Source organism: Molothrus aeneus, chromosome 6 (genome assembly GCF_037042795.1).
Source record: "Molothrus aeneus isolate 106 chromosome 6, BPBGC_Maene_1.0, whole genome shotgun sequence".
NCBI classification, from domain to species: Eukaryota; Metazoa; Chordata; class Aves; order Passeriformes; family Icteridae; genus Molothrus; species Molothrus aeneus.
In genome coordinates this window covers 50687195-50709641 of record NC_089651.1, presented here as the reverse complement: position 1 = coordinate 50709641, position 22447 = coordinate 50687195, and the positions used below count along the sequence as shown (strand labels likewise).

Sequence of the window (22447 nt, the reverse complement as noted above, 5' to 3'; positions counted from 1 at the left end):
GAGAATTTATCAGAAAGATAAATTCAGGAAAAATATTTAAACCAGATTAATTTACCCTATATATGTTTTAGGCTTAAGAAGATACTGTCAACTTGAAATTGGGTTAAATTAAATATCCACAGTAAGGTCTCTAGATACAAGGTTTTTCTTGTGAACTTTTCTAGACACACTGGTCATTTTACATTTGAGGAGGTTTAGATTTTTTTTATCTTTTTGTCTTTCTCATGTTCTTGTGTAAGCAGCAGGACAAAACCTATCCTGATTACAGCAGGGAAAACAACCAGGCCAAATTCTTTAATAAGACAGGTGTCTCCCATTGCCACTCAGGTGAAAAACACATTTCAGACAAAATAGGGTTGCTTTTGTTTGCTTTTTTTTTAATATCCTCTAAAAAGGGGTAAATATTACTGGATTATTGCCCCAGTGCATTACCTCTTGTCTAGTCATTCACACCTGTGAAAAACTGAATGGAAAAACATGTACATGTTATAAAGTTTGGGAAAGTGGAAAAACATGTACAAAAATATCTTCAGAACTGGATAATGATTCTGTGCATCTAAAAAGGGACAGATTTTCAATCCTGTTCATGTAAAAGGGGTTCTTTTCACTTAGGCTAATATAAACTGCAGAAATATTCTCCATGCAGTACACTATGGTTTCTTCTAAACCACCTGATTTTGCTTATCCTTGATGAGCAATAGGTTTATACCAATAAAAAGCATTACAGAAAAATAATTTTCCTTTAAACTAGTGAGTGGAAGGTTAAAAAAATATATATACTTTTGTAATTTGCAAAGAAAGGCACAGATTTAGAAAGGCACGTCCTTAGAAACCTCAGCTTAGAGCTGCAGGTGGCAAAGCAAGGCAAACAATGCAAATGCTTCCATAAGAGTGAAACACAGTCATTTGGGAACTTATTTTTTGGCAAAACATTGTGATGCACAGCTGAAGAATGCTGTATTTTGAAATGGGAAAGGGCAACAGGATGCATCTCTTTTCTGGTCTGTAAAGGCTGATGCTTGGGGGTTTCTTCCTACAAAAAACCTCAAAGAAATGCAGCCCCTGCCCCCAACATAATTCAGTGCTTCATTTTTCTTTTTTTTTTTTTTCCTCTGAGGCAAATGCGTGGGGACGAACATGAAGAAAACGTAAAATTACTTAGAACAGATACAGCATCCCCATGGCAGGGCATACCCTCCTCAATACTGCAGCTGGTTTAGAGGGTTGGGCAAGGGAGGGATGTCTCCAAGTCCCTCAGCTGGCTGTTGTCACCAGTCTGTCACCTCCTCCCGGCTGCACACCACGCCAGCATCCTCCTCGTGCTTGCAGTTGTGCGTGCCCACCCCGGCGTGGGAGCATTCCAGCAGCGTCCTCTCCTGCCCGGAGCACTGCACATCATCCAGGAGGATGCGGAGCGAGCTCCCTTCCCCGAACTCCGCCTTCTTGGCGGCCCGCACGGCGTGGGGGAAGCCGAGCTGGCGGCACACCACGGCGGCGGCGGGCAGGCTCCAGCCATCGTCGCACACCGTGCCCCACTCGCCGTCGATGAACACCTCCAGCCTGCCCCGGCCGCGCCCGCGCCGGCCCTGCCGCATCAGCCGCACCGCGCCATTGCCGGGGCGCTGCTTCTTCTTCTTCTTCTTCCTGCGCTGCCCCTTCTCCTCCTCCGGCCCCTTCCCCGGCCCGGGGGCTCTGCCGCTGGGAGATGCTGGGCTGCCCAGCCCGGGTCGGGTCCGTGGCGGCGCTGGGGTCCGCGGCTCTGGGGCGCCTCCCCACGGAGCCTCGGTGGTGGTCTGCAGGCGGGGATGTGGTGGCGGTGTTTTCATAATAAACTCTGTCGGGCGAAAAGGCAGAGAACCGTGTCTGTCACTCTCTGGGCAATGCTTGAAACCAACTATACCAAACTCCTTTTGACTTGTACAACTAATTTCTTGGAATTTGTCTACTTGGTCCTGTTGGGAAGCAACGACACCCTTAGGGACCCGATATTTCCTCAGTGAAAATGTCGGCTGGTGTTAGCTAGCAGAGAGGACTGCAGGACTCAATGCCAACCGAGTCTCTCCCAAAAAGGAAGCTCCAAGAGGTTTCTTGGCAAATGTCAGGCTGGCCCTTAAAGGGTCGGTGCTGGAGCTTCACAGTCAGGAGAGGAGCTCTACACCACATCCCGGTGAAGAGCCACCGAAAGCATTTTACAGACAGGCTCTGTTTCTGCTCTTCTCTTCATTACTGGGGGTTGGATCGTTACCAGAGGAGAGCGTGGCCTCCCCACTGGGCCAGATGCTTTATTCAGAGGAGCTGAAATCAGGAACATTCAAAATCAATTCTCTCTGGCAACTGGAATGTGCAAGAGGAACAGAGTTGCCAGGACAACATATAAAACAGGATTTGGGGTTGGGTTTGTTCTTCCTTATGAAAAAAAAGGAAAAAAAATAAAAGAGCCTTGAACTCTGAAGAGATGAAAATTCTTTGCTGTCACAGTTTCCAGGTGTTACTGGATTTACTTATTCACATGTGTTTCATTTTTAGCTTAAAAATAAGTTTTAGTTTGCCAGAAGGAAGCAATTCAGAATTTCATGGAATAACATTCAACAGAGCTGGAACAGTGTCACAGACATTTGCAAAGACATAATGACTTTGAATTATATCCCAGATTTATGCATCCTCATTCAACATTTCTTGGTAGTACAGAGAGGAGGAAAAATATCACTGTCTTATTTGTGCTTAGTATCTATTGTCCCCAAAAGACAAACCCTCACAGGGGTCCATGTTTTTCCAAATAAGGTCTTTAAAAAGGAAATGTGTTCATGACATGAAAATATTTCCTTCCTTTGAAAGCTGCGGTTCTCAAGGCAAGAAACAGATTTGAAGGCCTTACCTGTGCACAGCTCATTTGCTGGAGCCTGGTCTGGCAAAGCACTTGAAACCTCTGGGACTGATTGAATACTGTGTAGGACTGCATGACAGCTAATGGTCACCTGGGAGTGCTTTTCACCTCACTGGATCAAATTGTCATTATATAATACTCTCTATTAAACTCTTTATTAAGTACACTTCCAAAAAATGCACTCATAGCTAATACAAGGCACATGCCCTGGTGATTCTGTTGCATTCAGACTAAATACTAACCAAAATAAAAAACTAAATAACAGACTAAATACTAACCAAAACAATAAATATTTACAGCTACACATCCTTGTTTGCATGCTTCTGAAGCAAAATGGCCATGATTATTTTTCACCAAAAAGAGAGTGTAGCTCTTGACACACTAGGTAGAATCTCTCCCACCATTTCTAAGTTTTAATTTATGACAAAAGCTACCTTTTAAACAAGCCCAAAAGATTTAGTTATATGTATAGTTTAAATACCTGAACTTTGGACTTGCGTAGAGAATAATGCATAAGCAGAAACAGACAAAAATGGTTGAACATGAATCAAGTTACAAATATTTGGAAGCTGCCTGCACAGCTAAAAAAGGGGAACATCTCTGAAGATACTGAGTGCTCAGGCATGTCAGCAGTCAATAATTAGCCTTAGAGTTTGTTCCACCTTAAAGACTCAGTGTTGCAAGGTGCTGAGTGCCCTCATTATTCCCTGAAGCCAAAGCTGTAGGAACTGTTAGTGACTCAAAAGCAATGTAACGTGATTAATGTAATTAAAAATTAAATAAAAGTACCCTGACTTTGTAGTTCCTGCAGTACCATTAGTTTTGTTCATGGACTATGAAAATTCATGGACTACACTGAGTTGGAAGGGAATTTGTTGGGGTGCTGCCTAGGTACCTACATGTGTAAATTAAAAGCACAGGGGAAAAGAACAGTGATACTGCCTAGTCTACTTTTGAGATCCTAATATTGTGTTTAGGTTTTTGTACCTCACATAAAGAGTACTTGGCTTGCTGCAGATTCAGCTCTGCTGACTATTCCAGCTTTAGCAGTACAATACTTCATGCAGCATGAAGCACCAAAAGGCCCTGGAGGGTTTGGGTAAGCCAAAAGTTCACCTCAGTGTGTGATCACTGATTCTTTTGGGAGCATTTTCTCATCCCATATTTTCTCACTTTCAACTAACAATGACTCAGCTCTCATCTTGCTCTATGAGCTGCTTCCCAACCCTTTACCCATCATATCCTCTCCACTACATGAAGCTACTGCAAAAAATCACTTGTCACTGAAAAGCACCATTGAGCAGAGGGTCTCTGGACAGGCACAGTTACAGGGAAACCAAGCAGAGGGTCTCTGGACAGGCACAGTTACAGGGAAACCAAGCTGGTGGTAATGAAACGTGTAAAATGTAGCATGAAAAAGGGAAAATGAACAGGGTCAGAAACTACAAAGGAAATTTCACATGGCCAGGAAAGGGGAAATACTGTATGACTTATTTGAACCAACTCCTCAGATCCAAAACACCTGGAAATATTTAATTTTGAGGATACCCTGAAGAGTGAAGTTCTGGGTAGTTTCCACATATGTGGACAGATAGTGCAGGTCTGGAGTTTGTATCTACTGCCAGCTAACTTGAACCAATAATAAACAGCAAGAGTTGCACTCACTCTCCTTTGGCACAAATGGGATGCGCTTGCTTTTGACTTTCACTGGCGATGGCTCAACTCGGCATTTTCCTGGTGGTGCTGTCCTTGAAAGAAAGGGACACATACACTGCACAATTAATTCCTTTCCTCTGGCATTGCAACACTTTGCTCACTTTGCTTCCCATTGTTTTTCTAAGAACATAATTCTTATTGGGGGAAAAAAAAAAAGTCTGTTTAAATGATGCAACTAATCTCTTACAATAGAAAACATAACCAAAGAATCACAGATCACTATTGATGAAAGTCCAAATATTCACAAGGCAGTGGAGTCCTCTGTCTGTGTTTTCAGTTGACACTATTGAAGCCATTAAGGAAATAAAACATTGGCAGGTTCAAGCACGACAGAAAGAGATTAATCAAAATGAAAATAAAAATTACAAAACTAGATAGTATATGTTGAACATCTGACACAAAGGTTATGTGTATGCAAGATTTCAGACTGTTTTCACGGAAGCAAAATAACACACTATTATTCATACAGAAAGCCCAAACAAGTGTCGTGCCAAAAATGCATTAGTTTCAGAAAAGAACTCTGAATGTCTCCTCAGAGGCTTTGTCTTCGTATGGTGCTTTATCTTGACACAATTTGTTTGCCACAGAGATGTATCTCACTTCTGGGAAGCCACATCCAGCTCATCACCACTTTTTCCTATGACAGCCATCTTGGTAATCCTCAGACTTCTTCAGAGGTTTTTTAATTGGTTCTAAAATGCACGATGTTTGCATTTGGAGGGTACAGCTCCTGGGCAATTGGGATTGTTTGCATTTGCACTTCTGTGGAAGGCAGAGAGCTTCTCTCTCCACTGTCTATACAAGGATGTTCCCTACTTTTATGAACTTTCCAATTACTTTTTTTGGTACTCTGAACATGAATGAAGCTTTTTTTAAAAGTTAAACTCACGGCTGGTGTTTGACTCCTGCTTTCTCTATTTCTGCACAGGTTGCGTAATAGCAGCTCCTTCATACACAGTTTACAGGAACTCTTCTGCTGCATTAGATAATGGAAAATGCTCCTGACAGAGGAGAGTTGGAGGAAACACATTACAGATCTGGGGGCTTTTTAATTTTGGGGACTGGTTTCATAAAACATAAAACTAGACAAGTGGCTTGGTTCAAAATCCTCAGTTAGCTAAAGCTGTAAATTTAATCCATTAAAAAGAAAAGCTATAAAAAATTTCACTCTCCGTCTCTGGCTGAAAGTAGCTTGGTGTTCAGCCAATAATAGTAACACTTTAAAAACAGGAAGATGGAAAAAACAGCTGTAAGTCTTCCCATAAAACACAGCTCTTCCCTGCCTTGCCCAGTCTCAGATACAGGCAGATGGAATCCAGGAGGTGTAATGATGGTCCTTTTTTCCTGTTCAATCCATATAGCCCTTTGAAACATTAAGAAGAATGTACTTTTTGATTTTCATGTCTGGTTTGCCCAAGAAAGCACTGCAGGTCATGCTGATCCAGCTTTGGCTATCATGGTCTGGGGGAACAGGGCTCTTGTGGGAGATGAAAAAAGGATGGAGAGGAACTCAGAAAAAACACCTTGAGAAGAAGTGCCTTCTTTTGGGCAGAAATCTAGAGAAACTTTGCCAAAGAAAGACAAGCCACCCATAAAATACTTCTTTAGCATTCAGGAAATCTCCAAACCTACATATCACCAACAAGCCCCATGAAAGTTTGGCACCAGGCATGTAGACCCCCACGACTGCAGTGGCAAAGCAGACCTGCAAAGGGTTGCTCCAGATGTTCCTTGACTGAATTCCCCAGAAGAGCCCAGCATGGGAGAAGAGTTAATTAGTCAGCCAACATGATTCATCACATCACACCATCACATCCACACCATCCATGCCAGGACTCACTGCACCATCACCAGGCCTTGCAACAAGAACATCTCATACCTGGAGGTGTCCACCACTTTGTACACCACTCCATTGGGAGCTGTGGCACTTGGTACACCAGTAGATAGGAAGTACAATTCCCCTGATAAAGATAAAAAAACAGACACACCCATGAAAACTGTCCATGGAGTTTCTGTCCTTTACAGCACAAAGGCATTAACTCTGCATCACAGGTCTGAGAGCTTATCTGCAGTCCATTGGCATAAAATACTCCTAGTGAGTGGCAGCTTTTACAAATTGTCATGAATTACTATTTGGACAAATTTCTGCTGCAGGTTCACCTGCCCAGACCTTCCTTGTCATCTCATTATGATCTGTGTCCTTTGACTTCTCTAATGTAAAACAGGTAAACCCTGAATTACTTTTGTTGAAATGAAAGGAAAGGAAATTAAGAAAGTTCACTGTCTTGTGCTCATTTGGATGAAGTGCTCCTTTGGGGTGAATTACAGGAGAACAAGATTTTGCTTTTGCTTTCTTTAGCACACTCACAGGGTGAGACATATCAGACAAAAGGCATTTGATTCATCACAGCTCTGTCAGGTCACATGTGCAGGGCTCAACCTTCAACCAAACAATGTCCATAACCCTTTATTTGACTTATTTTCTCTTAACTGCATTTCTATCCTTCTCCTGTTGTGCAGGGGAGACTGGGACAAACAGTCTTTCTGGCACTATTTTGAGAGCTCAAGTGCTTGAGAAGTGCAACAAAAAGGATCAGAGAGAAAAAATATACTTGCAATATTTAAAAAATGAGAGAAAATAGAAAAAGAGGCTCTGTGGACTTGCTTAGTGGATAAGGGAGATTTTTTTGGGTGTTCTATGGGTAATCCAGAGGAAAGAGGGGAAGGAACAGAGAGATCAGTGTGAGCAAAGGAATGTGTAGGCAGTTGGTGGCAGCTGAGGCTGAGTCTCCATCCTCCTTCCTGCTCTCCTGTGCTGCCCTGGGCTGAGCTCCTGGATCATCCCAGGGCAGAAACCCTTGGCTACTCCTGGCTGGTGGCTTAATTTTTCTGGTCAGCTTCATTAATGACAGGCCAGAGGAAACCTTGGTCCAAATGGGGATGGGAAACAGCTGGCACTGAGTTTTGTGGGGATGTGTGTTTTACATCCTGCCCCTCTTTCCTGGAAGTTACTAGCAGGAGTTTGGATGCTCAGGCCATGAAGCACACAGGCTACACACATGTGACCCATAGACAGAGTGCCTGGGGTGTCTCTGACAGGTTCTGCTGGCCAGGGATGGGGCTGATGGCTTTATAATTGCAATGAGCCATAAATAGAGCTCTCCCCACAACATTTGCACACCCACTGCAGCAGGTAGATTAACATCCATCAGAGCAACAACTCCAAAACTTCAGTGCTTCTGTGAAGAAAACCCTGCTAAAATAAACTGTGTGGCAAACTTGTAAAACATGAGATTCCTAGTACACAAAAAAGGTACAAGAGAAGACTGTTCACGGCAGATAAAGCAACCTCACCACACTGTTATCAACAGATTTCTTTCCATTACTATAAAGCAAACACAAGGCAATTAACTGCCTCTGAAAAAAGACTGCAGCCCAAATCTCCACTCAGCTCTACCATACTTATGCAAGGCACAGTGTAGGGCAAAATGGTGGCAGCATTTCACCCCTGCTATGTCCAGACTCTGTGGACAAGCACAGGATGAGGGAGGTCATCCTCATGTGCATGAGCAAGGGTTGCAATCAACAGCTTGATATTGCACTTGGCACAAAGCTGATTTGAACTAAGTTATTTGATTGTAGGTTAAGATATCCTTCTCACTACAGCACTGTGAAATAGCTGTAAATTCTATGAATATTAACCATTAAAGAAAATTGAATTTAACTCTAAAAAAAGAGTCAAACTTTCAAGCTAATACTTAACTTGGAGGATTTGCATTCACAAGAAAAAATTTGCATTTATATGATTTGAGCAACATCCAAACTTGACATAATCTGCAGGAAAAAACAGATGTTTAAAAGCTGGGGCATTCTGGAAGCAGGTGCTTGTGACCACGAGCCAAGACCTCCCTGGAGCAGGGCAGAGCACAACTCCTGCACTGCTGGCTCACACATGAAGCACACATTGTGGGGCTCATCCTCTGTCTGCCCCCAGCCAGGGGCTGCATGAGCTGTACATTCTGCAGTGCTTGTACAAACAGTGTACAGACACCACCAGCTTGCACCCCAGGACTCTTTATTTCCTCCTCTTCAAATCACAGCAGCAGCTCCCTTCCAGAAATCAAAATGTCTGCAGTCATGAAAACACAGCAAAGCTCTACTGAGATCCTTCAGTCCTATGCAAAGCAAAATCCCAGCTGGCACTAATAAAATATGGACTTAAAGACTCTTTTGCTGATGCCTCATGCAAGGCATAACACAGACTTTTGTTCTGCTTCATCTTGAGAGGTACAAATACCCCAGCCCAGGTGAGCAGATAAATAATTGCTGTTCTTGACATCTGCTTCCCTGTACCCATTAATAATGCCCACAGCCTTCTTGACTAGACAAGAGGATAGACTTGCTCTCCCTTGGGTCTCAGCTTCTCAGGCTCCCAGGCCTGCATTCCCCTTGGCATGGCACTGTGATGAATGAGGTTTCTTTTCCAAGTTTGTTTTATTCTCCTTGCCCCCCTCTGCTCCCTATTCTCCAGAGGGAAGGGCAGCAGCATGTCCAGCACACCAGACTCAGTCCCAAGGCAACTGACTCTCCATCTCCCACTGCAGGCACTGCATGGCACTCAGACCTCAAAATTAGCATTGTAACTTTGGTTTGGTATTTGGGAGGTGCTGGGAATTGGCACTTTAAAGATTTGTGCTGTGCCTCTCCACAACCTGCTGCCCTCTCTGATCCCTTCTCTGGTGTTTTGTTCTGAAACATGCCATTCAGTGTGACACAAAGTTAAAAGATTACCTGCTTCATCTTCAGCAAAGGAGATGATGTATTGGTAGTAGTTATTGATAAGCCCAGGGAACATGCACGTTTGTCCTGTCCCCATGCAGATTTCACTGTACTGCCACTCTCCAGTAGCATGATCCTCCTTCAAAGACATCAGGCGTCTGCAAGGCAAAAGAACATTTCTACAGCCTGACCCAGATGATTTATGAAAGCTAGCATGGACACCTGAATGGATATTTAATTCTTCCTACCCACACTAGCTGCAATAGGAACTGCAGTTTCTCTGAGTGAAAGATTGTTTAATATTAACCTAAATGTATGATACACACTGCAAGCCCTTGCCTTCAAGGGCAGCACAAGCCCATGAAAAAACAAGAGGGGAGGGCTGAGGGACTATCAGGCCATTTTGGGGGGTATTTTGGCTGGGGGTACAACTTTGTGAGTGCCCTAAGTGTTTACTTACCCACTCATAAAATCACCAAATATGTATAGGCCATTCAGGTTTGGAGACTCACAACCTCGATAGACGTAGCCTCCTGTAACAGACTTCCCCATTTTGTGTGGATATGCATAAATTGGAAGCACATCATCTGTAAGGCAGAAAAGATCTGTGACTTATTTTGCACATGCTGCAGAATAGCTCTTTATCTAGATTGTTGTGAGACTGGCAGAGTACAATCAGGTTCCCTGGTGCATCTTCTACTTAAATGAATTGCCAATGGAGTTGTATTTAGTTTGATTTTCACCTTTTCAGAATCACATTTGATTGCCCTGCCCCTCACCAAGACACTTCAGCATTCTCCTGAGCCCTTCTCCTCCCACTACAATCCATCTCTGTTAGTGCCGCTTCTGGCACATTTCTACAGAGCTTGTCTGGTTTAGCTGCAAATTCACAGGTCACTCCTAGAGCCACTGCACCCATGCAGGAAATGTTTGCCCAATGCAGCTTTGTCTAAGTGGTGAAAGGAAAAAAAGAGATGGGTGACTCCAGACTGCAGGCACTGATGAAAAGATATGTCAGATGTCAGCACAAATAGCTTCTGCTCCTCTGAGATGGAGAAGCAACTTGAAAGGGCCATCAAATATTTATGGGATGGCAGAGGCATGAATGATGTAGTACTGGCATATTCATTGGGAAATATAAGTTAAAACATAAGACAAATGTAAAATGGAGTAAAATAAGATGTCCTGATTTTGAGGGTCTTCATTAGATACTTCCTCCCCTTTCCTTTGAAACTCCTGACTCACAGGTATCTCATGGTACCCTTTCCTCCTCATCCTCATGGCCTTTCTCCCTGCCCATGTAGCAGATGCTGCAGGTAGCAAACCCAGCAGCTCTGCCAGCAAGGAATTTGCACCAGGGGAATTTCCTCTAAAGCAGGTGTTTTCCACACTTCGCTGTACTTATCATTCTAAAGGGGCTCTGACATTTCACTGTTCTAACAAAGGGTCTCTAAAGTCATCAAAAATTGCTCTGAATCCCTGGGGACCTCAGTAAAGTGTCTGCCTTGAATGCTCATGTGGGTATTGTCACACAGGAGAGCAATAAATGAGCTCTCTGACAACTGCTTCAGCAAAGGGAGTGCAAAAAATCTGCTCCCTGCTCTTGACATTTTTATAAAAAAATAGTTAATCACTTGTACTTATATCAAAGCTAATAAAAGGAAGGAATTTAAACTGAGTTAATATTAGGAAGAAAATTAAACAACAACACACAGCACTTGGAAGAGAAAGGAATCAGAATCTCAGCTAATGTAAATCAGTGTCAGCCCACTCCACCTCCCCCCTGGACCTCTGAGAAGAGGTTCCAGCACAAGACATGGTCCACATAAGCCCTTGCAATTCAATATGTTCTGACTTCACATGTTCACTGGAATTTAGCCAGCCAGCAAACACCCTCAATCCAGTTTTGAACAGTTTAAAGAAATTAAAATAAAATGAGGTTTTCCTTTGTAGCACAGCTAAAAGAAATGAAAATACACCATATATTCAGTTACCTGCAGAGCAGGCAGTATGCATAAGGGTTGATCAGTCAATGTTTTTCTCTGTTTTTTTAAAATAAGGGTGAGTTATGGAGAAAAATACAATTCCTCCAAATTTTTCTTGCTTCTGCACAAAAGCTTATTTTATGTGGCAAAGATGAAATTGTCCTTCTAAACCACAGAATCACAAAGTAATTTCACTAACAACACCAATCACCTAGAAAAACAACAGCTAGCATGTTTCACTTTCCTCCTAACTCAGAAACAGCAACATTTGTACTTTCAGTATTTATGCCCAAGCCAGCTCCCTTCTAGAGGGACAGCAGAGGTTTACACCTCAAAAAGGTGTGTTTGCCACCAAGCAGCCAGGCTTTGAAGGCAGGAATTAAAAAATGTATTGATTCAGGGTGACCCCAATGTATATAATGTGCTCTGACTCTATGATTTCAGAAGGCTGAACAAATGCTTTATTAAGCTATATTGTATTACACTAATACTATATTATAACTATACAAAAGAGATATTAAAGAAAAACCCATGACTGTCTCCAGACAGTCACAACACAGCTTTGACTCAATTGGCCAATCAAAAACAACCATCACTGGTGTCCAATTAACAAATCCCTCTCGCTAAACAATCTCCATAACACATTGTACACGTGCCAAACAACAGGAGCAGCAAGCAGAGATAAGAATTGTTTTCTCTTCTCGCTCTGTGCTTCTCACTGCTTTCCCCGGGAAAAATCCTGGGAGAGAGAATTATGCCTCTCTCTGTTCAGAGAATGTGAATACCGCAAAAATGAGAGCGCATCTATTTACCCAAGGAAGAATTGGTGCAAAGTTTCTTATCGTAACAGCTGAACCCTTCCCTCGCCCTCCAGCCGTAATTTTTCCCTTTCTCCACGATGTCGACTTCTTCATATTTATTCTGCCCCACATCTCCACAGAAAAGCCTCCCCTTCCCTTCCTTGGTGTGAGGGTCCCCCCTGTCGAAGGAGCAGCGCCACATGTTCCTCACACCGTAGGCGTAGACCTCGGGGCGCGCCACGGGGTCGCTGACGAAGGGGTTGTCGGGGGGAATTCGGTACAGGGGCCCGCGGTCGTTGTTGTTCACATCGATCCGCAGCACTTTGCCCAGCAGGGCTGATCTGTATTGCGAGAAGAAATGAAAATGGTAAATGAAAATGTCATATATGGTAGGGATAATTCATGTATTAATGTATGGTATAAAAGATTTGTAAAAATCCAAACATATGTCTCTGACCACCTCGGCCCAAGAGCAGCTGTATATTCAGATTACAACGAATTCCTGGACACAAGCTAAGATAACAATTGATGCTATAACATAAGAATAGAAGCTTCCAGGGCAATGATGACCGGTATCTCGAGTTGTTGGGAACCACCTAAAAGCGATTATCACCTTGCCGACTGCATCAATCAAGATAGTCAGCCATCAACGCTGAGTGCACACCTGGACCCAACCTTTGTCCAGCTCTGCACATTGAAAAGAACAGCGATGAATGTGAAGAGTTACAAAAGAAATTTGGACACCTTTGCCTCAGGCACAATAAACTGTATAAAATCTTGCCAAATTTGGACACCTTTGCCTCAGGCACAATAAACTGTATAAAACCTTGCCGCAAGAAGCGGCATTCATGAACGGGGGGGACTCTGACGCGGTAGAGGTCAGGTCCAGGTTCACCCAGCACCGACCCCGGGCTCAATGCTGTCTCTTTGGCTGTAGTGGTCTCGGAGACCGAAATTCGGTCGCGCAGATAGATTAATAAATCTTTTCGAAAGTTTTGATAATTTGGCTCACGATTGATCATTTATTAAAAAAACTTGGGAAAAAGTTAGAGCATGGGGGGGAGGGTAGGGTTGGAAAGTCTAGGGTTTCACAGCATTGATTTCCCACACCCTGGAGCTGCCATAGGGATGGATCCACTCTGTTGCCTTGTGATTTCAGGGTTTACCTCAGAACCTCGGGTCCCTCCCTGGATAATTCCATCCCAGGTGTGTCAGTCACCTCTCCTTTCCCCTCCCAGCACTGTCTGTCAATCCTGGAATTCCAGAGTGATTGGTAGATTCAAAGGATGTCCTCTATCCCTGGGGAGGGGGGCATTGGGCCACCCAGGTGTCCTTTGTCCCTTAAGACCTCCTTCTATGTACCCGGTTGGTGGGATCCCTACCCCTTCCCTCCCCCTCTCCCCGGGGTTAAGAGAGCCAGCAACCGCAAGGTTTGGCGAGTTATGTTGGAGCTGTTGCTGGATTCAGAGGCCTGTGGGCCAGGAATAAAGTTCTGGACCAAAACCCTCTATCAGAACCGATTCCTTTCCTTCACCATTGCCTTAAAGCTTCTCTGCCAGAGGTAAACCCAAGGAGCAGACCCTGTTATGGGGGGAAGCTCTATCCACAGCCACCGGAGCTCCTGCATGCCTGGACTTGCCTGCACGTGCCCAGCTGCAGCACCCAGCCAGCCCAAAGTGTCTCTGGGGTGAAAACGCCACAGTTGCTGCCATTGGGTTCAGCACCAGGGGCCAGACAAGCTTAGGCACGTCCTTTCCAGCTATACTGGTATTATTCCAATACACTCTTACTTGTTCTGGGCATTTCCAAAGGTGCCAAAAGGATCCCCAGCCATGCCTCCATCTCCAGTGAAGATGTAGAGATACTCATCATCTCCAAAGAGCAGCTCTCCTCCGTTATGGTTGGAAGCAGGTTCTTCTATTTCAAGGATTATCCTAAGTGAAAACAGGGAGAAAGCAATTTCCTACTGCACAAGCACTATGCATAGGGCAGAGCAATGTCATGACAGTGTAGATCTTGACAGATGGAAGCAGCCACAGATTGGTTTTGATACAAATTCCTCCATATCCTAGTTACTGAATTTTTCTTGGGCATAGCTGATTTTCTAACCTTAAATAGTTTCAACATATTTTCCAGATTACAGAAACACTAAATTGTGTAATATGGAAAGTCTGGGAAATCACATGACAAAATATACTTTTAATTGCTTAAACTTTTCCTCTGATTCTTTCTTCCTCCTTGTTAATCTTCTTTTTTATTTTTCTTTATAACTTATTAAAGAAGAGGCATCTGAGCTTATAACCAATTGGAAATTGTAAGAGAAAGGACTCCAGTCCATCTGTGCATCTGTGCAGCTTTTGTCACAGTCCTGCCAGGTGCTTTCAAGGCGAACATAAAACTTCTCAAACATTAAGGAATAGTTAAATTCTTAAAGAGAGAAGAATCCTTGAATGATAATTACACACTCAGGATCTTTTGAGTTTAAAGAGCAGTTAAAAGCAGCCTCAACAACAAACTGAATTTACCAAAGGCTATTTAAAGAAGTACCAACAAAATTTACCTTAATTTTAACCCCACAGCCTTTATTTTATTTGTTTATTTTATGCTTTTGGAATACCTTCCATAGCATGAAAGGGGAAAAATACATAAATTATAATTTTATAGAATGGTAAAGCCACAAATACATGCAGTGGAGGTTCCCAAGTATAACAACTGAAGTTTATTATTTCCAGATTCTAAAAGAGTCCAGATTTCATCTGGCAGTGCATCTTAATAGCTACAAAAGCAAATTATAACATTTACTTAAAGCATCTCATTTTTAGACATCTTTTTTCGATTCTGAAATGTTGATAGTTATTGTGAGTTGTGGGAAGGAACCCAGCTCTGGAGTTACTGTCACCTCCTGTTAAATGTCAGCACCTCTGTGACAAGGTAACTGTACAAGAGTGCACAGGTTCCAGCTGACAGGAGGAGTGAGGGAGGATCCTGTACGGACACAAAGGTGAATCTTCCTCAGCCCCCCAAAGAAGATGGAAAAAACCAAAATTCATTGAGAAACATCTGAGGTTAAACAGACACATGCATTTGAGCCAAGGCAGTGCACAGCACATGTCAGCCTGAGCTCCCTCTTGGGCAGCAGCTCAGGGTGAAGTCAGTGGGCCCTGAGCCTACACAAGCACAGTAGGACCACAAGCTTGTTTTCTTAAGCTTTTGCTGTACTAACCATAAGCTAAGTAAGCACAGAAATTGTTACAAACATAGAGCCTGAGGATTCTTAAACAAGACAGCTCATGGGCTGTTGATACCTGCAGGTTTCTGATTCGCTTTCCTGAGTGCCACGTTGTAATTCCCCCTACCTGTCATCTACAGGGCTGTTTACACTGGATTGCTGTAAATGCTTTATAAACCAGTATCCCCTCTCTATCATTAGGCTATGTGCATTTTTGAGCTAGAATCATCCACAGCTGGGTGTTGGAAAGCCCCTAATAAAATCCAAATAATGAAGAAAAAATCTTTGAATTAGTAATATCCAAGGGTCTCTTAAAACAGTGGTTCTATAACTATATACATATATAGTTACATATATACATATTATACATAGCTAACATATAGAACAGTGGTTCTATATGTTGTAGAACATAGTTCTGCAACAGGTTATAAATCTGTGAGCCTGATTCTACAAACAAGTCTCTCATCATCTGTGCATATTAGTGTGGAACAACTGCAAGACCAGAGTCAAACAAATTACGTGTCCAATTAAAATGCACTCGATAATAATATGGTGACTTGTGTTTTATTTAATTTGATATTAAATTTGTAATATCAAAGGGTTGAGTTGTTCAGATAAAGAAACATGGGACCAAATCCATCTTTGGTCTGGTATCACTTAGTTTGTTTATACTAATTTTGGAAATCTTTGGCTTTGGAAAGAATTTCACTCATTCTTTGCAGAAGTCTGTTTTAAAGGGTAATCACAAAAGTACAAAACAAACAAACTTTAAAGCCCCACCCAACAATAACCTCAAAACACAAACTATAAATAATGTTTAATCCATGTTTAGTTAAAGCCTCTGACATGCCAGAATTAAGAACTGTACATGTTTTACCCCTGCACACTTGCAGTTCAGCCATGGAGGACACACAGCTTCTGTACCTCAATACACTAGACATGGACTTGGACTAACTTTGGAATGCAGAAACATGAAGCTAAGTCTCATTCATTAATGATCTTTAAAAATGCACAAGTGGCCTTCTAGGATCTTAAAAAAAATGTGTGTACAATACCTTTCAGAACCATGGTCCAAGGCATTCATGTCAGTAGGAGAAATTCTGAACTCACTGATTCGGATCCTCTCTTCATAATGAACTTCAACTGAATAGTAGACGTACACTTTACCATTAACTTTGAATTTAGGATGGAAGACAATACACAGAAACCCTCTCTCATCTCCTTCCCAAGGCGAGGTGAGCACAGCCTCGCTGATGTTCAGGAATGGCTTTTCAAGCCTGGATCCATCAGGAAGGTAGGCCCACACCAGGCCGACCTGCTCGGCGATGAAGAAGCGGTGGGTGCCATCGTTGGCGTGCACCATGGCCACGGGGTTGCGCAGCCCGTTGGCCACCTCCAGCAGGCACAGCTGCAGGCAGCCCTCGGCGTCAGCCGTCACCAGCCCCAGGTTCTGGTTCAGGTGCTGGTTGGCCAGCAGGTGGGGGAAGCAGTAGTCGGTGTCCTCCAGGGACAGGTAGCGGCAGAGCTTTGCCGCGTTGTTTTCCAGCGCCGTTAGCTCCGGGTCTGCGGAGAGGGCGCGGAAGATGGAGCGGCAGCTGTGCCACAGCTGCGTGCAGTAGTCCTGGCACAGCCCTGGGATCGTCCGCACAGGGGTGGAGGGGTCCTCAGCGTCATACAAGTGAGCCGCATATGGAGAGCACTCCTAGAGGGAGGGAGAAAAAGGTTCAAGTCATTTATTGGATCAGATTTGAAACAGCTGAGCAGTGATGCTAATTGGAGATATTTCATCTTAATTACAAGATATGTTGTGGTTTATTCGGAAGATATGTTAACAGAGGGAAAGATCTTAGAGAGGGGGTTTGTCTCAGCACTCATGGAAATTATCTTCAGCTTTCCTGGTGAAAGCTGACTTCCTCAAGCTGTTACTCATTTATTCTAACCACAGAGCTCTTCAAAAAACCCTGCAATGACGCCTATGTTGCTATATCACCCTAGCAGACCGTACTGGGGAAAAAGAGACTTTTCTTCCTTGGATGCTCTGACTCTATCTATGAAATAATAAGAATAATCACAGAGCAGAAGTGAAACCAAAGAATTAGCTGAGAAGATTCAGGCCCTGCACACTGATGATAGAATGGGAAAGGCCATCAGGGTCAAAGCCTGGGACATTCATACCTCATCATCTGATAATCCAGCCATGGACCTCAAACATGGATATGGTTTACAGCTTGGAAGGAGTGGGATGTGAAAGTGGAGGAGGAGGGGAGGACACCATTCTTGCTTGGGTCCAGCTGCCTTTGCTGGTGGACCTTTGCCTACAGATAGTTTACATCCCCAGCCAGGAGTGGGGAAAGGCATCTCATGTCTCATGATCATGACATGGGTCACCAAGTTCTGCAAGGGATGCTGAGGTTACAGGATTTCAGACAGTGAGCACAAAGAGCCATAATCCAGGCAAGGTCCTGGCAGCAGCTGCAGCTCAACCCTTGTTTATGGAAGGTGCAGCCTTGGAAATCTGCTTAAGGACTGGATCAAGTTCACACAGCTCATTGAAATCTCCATGATGAGAACTCCTACAGACACATTTTCCTTATGAAAAAGCTGCAATTCAGTAAAACTGTCTGTAAATTACAAACTGACCAAAGTGACTCAGTTCTGTTTTGCAAGGGTTTTTGCTTGTAATAAACACAATATTTTCCAGTTATAATGCATCTTCCCAACAAGCACCTCAAAAGTGCTCTTCAAATAATGCAACATGACTCTGTGGAGGCTCAATTATTTTCAAAGTTATATTTCAGTAAATACCTGAGGCAACAAAGGTCAGAAGAGAAACCACTATGTAAATAAATTCTGTATTCTTTAATTCCTATCTGGCATTGCTTCTTTTACTAAGCAAAACCAGCTTAATAAAAAAAAAAATAGGGAGCTGTTTCTAGATCTATAGGGAGACATTTATTAATGCAGATCACAACTCTATTCAATAGCTGAAAAGATGTAACATCTGAGATTCTGAACTGTTTAAATTAGCTGATGAGCATACACAATATTTAATTTTTATTTTATTTTCCATTACATACCATAATAAACTGAGAGGCCATATAACAGATCATTAGTGTATAATAAGCTTTCCTCCTGGAATGTCAAGCCATTCATTGCAAAATGAAGGTTATTAAGCTTCCAAATGAGCAGCAATTATTGTGGTAAAAAGAAGATTGCTTGTGAAACAAAACACCGAAATTACACAGGCAGATTGGGTAACACACTTGGCTTGGTTACACGAGGTGTGCCGGGGACAGAAAGAGACAGAGCATTTGTCAATTCACTTGTAATGACTGAAAAAATTGCCTTAGAAGACAAATTGAAATGAGATAGAAAGAGAATTTGATGGGAGGGCTGGGTGGGAGCTCAATCTGTTGTTGCCTATGGAGGTTTCCCATTCAGAGAGATGAGCCTCTCTCTTGAGTACTCAGGTGTACCTCATTCTGTGAAAGCCTCTTTCAAAGCAAGCAGTGATCTTATGCATTACAAAGCAATGCCCTGGCTTCAGCATCAGAATTTAAAATAGCCCAGAGACAAGGATTCCCTGTGTCTGCCATTGCAGGCTGCTCACCACGGCCTCAGCTGTGTCTGAATAGAAGCTGGGGGCAACTTCTTCCCTCCTTACAACATTCCTGGTGGCATACAGCTAATTACAGCAGCATTACACTGGCAGTGAAATTCAGAGATCTATCACTAGCCTGAAAGTACCTAAGCATGTCCTTGGGTATTTTCAAGACATGTGAAATATTTTCCAAATTTTATTCTGGAAGAGATGGAGCCTCATGCCTTTTGCTGAATTTCTCTGCTTAGAAAGCAAATGTTGTGGTCCTTCAGCCTTCACATCATCCTGTCATGTTCACATAACTCAAAATGCCAAGAAGCTCTACCCGTAGTCAGAGCCCAGAATCAATATTAGATCTAAATTGTAATTTCCAAATGATGCTGTCTGCTCATTAATTTTAAACTATGATGAGGTCCAGAGACTGAGGAAACTACTGGGCAGATGATCAGTTACTTCAGTAGGGCTGGAACAAGTTTGTACTATGAAAATAACTCATCAGAAAACAAAACAAGTCACATTAAGACAGGCTAACCAAATGCATCCTGTCTGTTCCAGGAATTCAGTGGCAGCTCCTTATCTGGGGAATTCCAACAGTCTGATGGAACACCCACATCAGGCAATGTCTTATTTACTGCTGCTATCAGCCTGGAGGAAGCAACAGGACTCCTCAGAAAAGCATTTAACCTCCACATTATCCCTGACATTCCTTGACCGCCTCATCTGGAAACTCAAGCCTTTAAGCAAGCTGTTCCCTGAGAAGCAGAGTGAGGCACCTGCTCTTGCAGTTTGGTGGAGAAGAGAAGGCTCCAAGGTAACCTTATGGCACCTTCCACACGAGAGCTGGAGAGGGATGATTTACAGGGAGGTGTAGTGATAGGACAAGAGATAATGGCTTTAAACTGGAGGAGGGTCAACACAGATCAGATTTAAGACAGAAGTTGTTTACAATGAGGGTGGAAATACTATAACTATATAGAAGGTTGCCAAGAGAGGGGATAGAAGCCCTATCCCTGGAAACATTCAGGTTGAGTAACCTGATCCAGTTGAAGCTGCCCCTGCTCATTGCAGGGGAGGTTGGACTAGGTCCTTTCCAAATCAAACTGTTCTATTATTTTATGAATTCAGGAAAAGGCAGGGATCCACAAGTACAAACTGAGACACTTGTCAAAATAATTTGATCACATTTGAGAGAAATCATGAATTGTGAGCAGAAAGAGACAGAAGTGTGCTGAGTCACAGGTAATTCAGGTCTAGGATATAAATTGTATATATAATGAATAAATAGAAGCAGAATGTTTCTAGAGTGTTTGCAATGACTGAAGTTCTGTGACATGCTTATGTTTCTAGAGTGTTTGCAATGACTGAAGTTCTGTGACATGCTTGTGCAGTCAGAGGCAGTGGTGTGTAGCCACATCTGGGCTGGTGATGCACTGAGCTCATCAGAACATTTTCAGTGAATCATTGCTCCCACATGGAAATATTTCTCTGCTGCTGAAGACATTTTCAATGGTTGGCTTTCTGACAAACACAGGAGACTTAGTTATCACTTCCAGAAGCAGGAGTGCTTAGCACACATTGCTAATTGGTGTCCTATCTGCAAATGGACTCTGAGACAACACTTGTTGTAGGAATATATTCAAATGTTTTTTGCTTCCAGTACAACGTGAGATGAAATAGAAGCCAATTCTATAGATCCTGGTGTGGAAAAGTGTTGTCTTTCTCTTCACACTTTAAGGAACCCAAGAGGTACTGGCAAAACGCCAAGAGCAGGATTTCTGAAAAGCCATTTTGATCCCATCTGAGCACAGCAGACAAGACTCCACTGTCTGAATTAATTTAAGGTTTACACTTGCACAGTGCTGAGCTGCTCTGTCTTAGGGGCATTTTCATACATGCGAGCCTCCACTGATGATAGGGTGAGACACTTTGCTCTGTGCAGACTGTGATCATCCCATTATCATACCTGGCCCCAGAACATCAGCTCTGAGTGGAAATTCCCCCTTGTGCAGGATGGCCACCACAGAGGTTCCTAGGCCACATCCACAGGCATTGCTCTGCACCCATCACCAGGACTATTAGCCCCTGGCACCTGCTAAAAGTGCTGTAACCCAATACAAAAAAAAAAGCACCTGACCCCATCAGCTGGTCATAACAAGGAGCAAGATTTGTACAGACAGGTACCCTGTGGGTTTCTTCACCAGATCTGATATCCTAACCCTGGGAGGGGAGGAGAGTGTGCAAACTGAAATGCCCACTTACCTATCTCAGAGACTTCTGCTCCTAAACTAAAGAAGAACAACATCCCTGTTCCTCTTTTAGACAACTGCCAAAGAACAAAAAGTCCACTGGGATACTTGATGATGGACAGTCACTCCTTCCAGTGCCTAGGAGCACATGCCCAGGCTGCTGTGCTATCCCTGATGCACTGATGTGTGGGCTGATGTACCCATGCCTGTGCCCAGGTGCCAATGCCATGGCTGATGTGCCTGTGGCTGGGTACTCCAGTCTGGGCTTGGGAATTCACATCATGGCTCACACTCCCCTGGACTGTCCAAAGTTCCTGTGCCTGGATCAGTGCACCCATGGGATCAATGCACCCCCGTCTGGGCCAAAGCATCCCCACCCGGGATGGGGCAGAAGCATCCATGCCCACACCAGAGCTCCGTGCGGGGCTGACCGGCCCCGTGTGGCCGAGCCCACGCGGCGGGGTACCCGCAGTGCAGAGGGGCTCCCGGAGGTCTCACCTGGCACAGCAGCTCCTGCAGGTGCCCGGCGCAGGCGGCGTAGGTGCGCTCGTCGAGGCTGGCGCTGAGGCGGTAGAAGCGCTGCAGCAGGGCGCTGTCGCGGCGCGGGTCGCAGCAGCCGAACTCGCCGTAGCGGCGGCAGAAGGCGAGGCCCCGCGGCGGCCGGAACGGCGGCTTGAAGTCCAGGCACTGCGGGTGCGGCCGCGCCGGGCGCGGGGCGAGCGCCGCCGCCAGCAGCAGCGCCAGGGCCGCCCGCGGGCCCCGCATGGCTCTGCCCGGGCGCCGCCGGGGCACGGCCGGCCGGGGCAGCGCTGCCCCCGCCCCGCTCCGCCCGGCCCCGCTCCGCCCGCGGCCCCGGCAGCGCCCGCACGGGCGGCACCGCCGCTCGCCGCACCCGCGGGTCTCCGCCGTGCCTCTGGACCGGAGGTTTTATTTCGATTCCGTCCAGAGAGCAGCCGGGCAGGTGCTTGGCTGGACAGCCGTCACAGGGTGTCACACAGCACCGCAGCGGATCCCTACTGGGAACCGATTCCTTAGACCGACTCCTCGAGGGATGTCTGCTGGACTCGGCTCTGCCGCTGAGACTTTTGTGTGATCCAGGCACGACAGAATAATAGCACTCGGAGTTTATGCGGGTGATGGACTTGTTTAATAACAAGATGTTTAATGTTTAATAACAAGAAAACCCAAGTTCAGTACAACTAGTGCT

The 22447-nt window shown here is 44.3% G+C and overlaps 1 protein-coding gene across 1 annotated transcript; it reads right to left on the bottom strand.

Annotated features, from left to right (window-relative positions):
• Nucleotides 1–351: 351 nt before the first annotated feature.
• HHIPL1 (HHIP like 1) lies at nucleotides 352–22005 on the bottom strand. Its single transcript, XM_066552551.1, has 9 exons — nucleotides 21739–22005; nucleotides 16449–17095; nucleotides 13955–14098; nucleotides 12177–12505; nucleotides 9840–9966; nucleotides 9392–9537; nucleotides 6480–6561; nucleotides 4550–4632; nucleotides 352–1834 (listed from the first exon to the last, which is right to left on the bottom strand). Exons 1-9 carry the CDS (start codon nucleotides 22003–22005, stop codon nucleotides 1269–1271), a joined length of 2391 nt encoding a protein of 796 aa, XP_066408648.1. The 3' UTR covers nucleotides 352–1268.
• Nucleotides 22006–22447: the final 442 nt, after the last annotated feature.

What these genes read in the sequence shown, in the direction of transcription:
- HHIPL1 (XM_066552551.1), bottom strand. Translation starts at nt 22,005, where the DNA reads ATGCGGGGCCCGCGGGCGGCCCTGGCGCTGCTGCTGGCGGCGGCGCTC. An exon ending in TTTGGAAATGCCCAGAACAA is followed by an intron (nt 12,506 to 13,954) that starts GTAAGAGTGTAT and finishes CTCGCAATACAG; the next exon opens with ATCAGCCCTGCTGGGCAAAG. An exon ending in TTTGGTGATTTTATGAGTGG is followed by an intron (nt 9,538 to 9,839) that starts GTAAGTAAACAC and finishes TTTGCCTTGCAG; the next exon opens with ACGCCTGATGTCTTTGAAGG.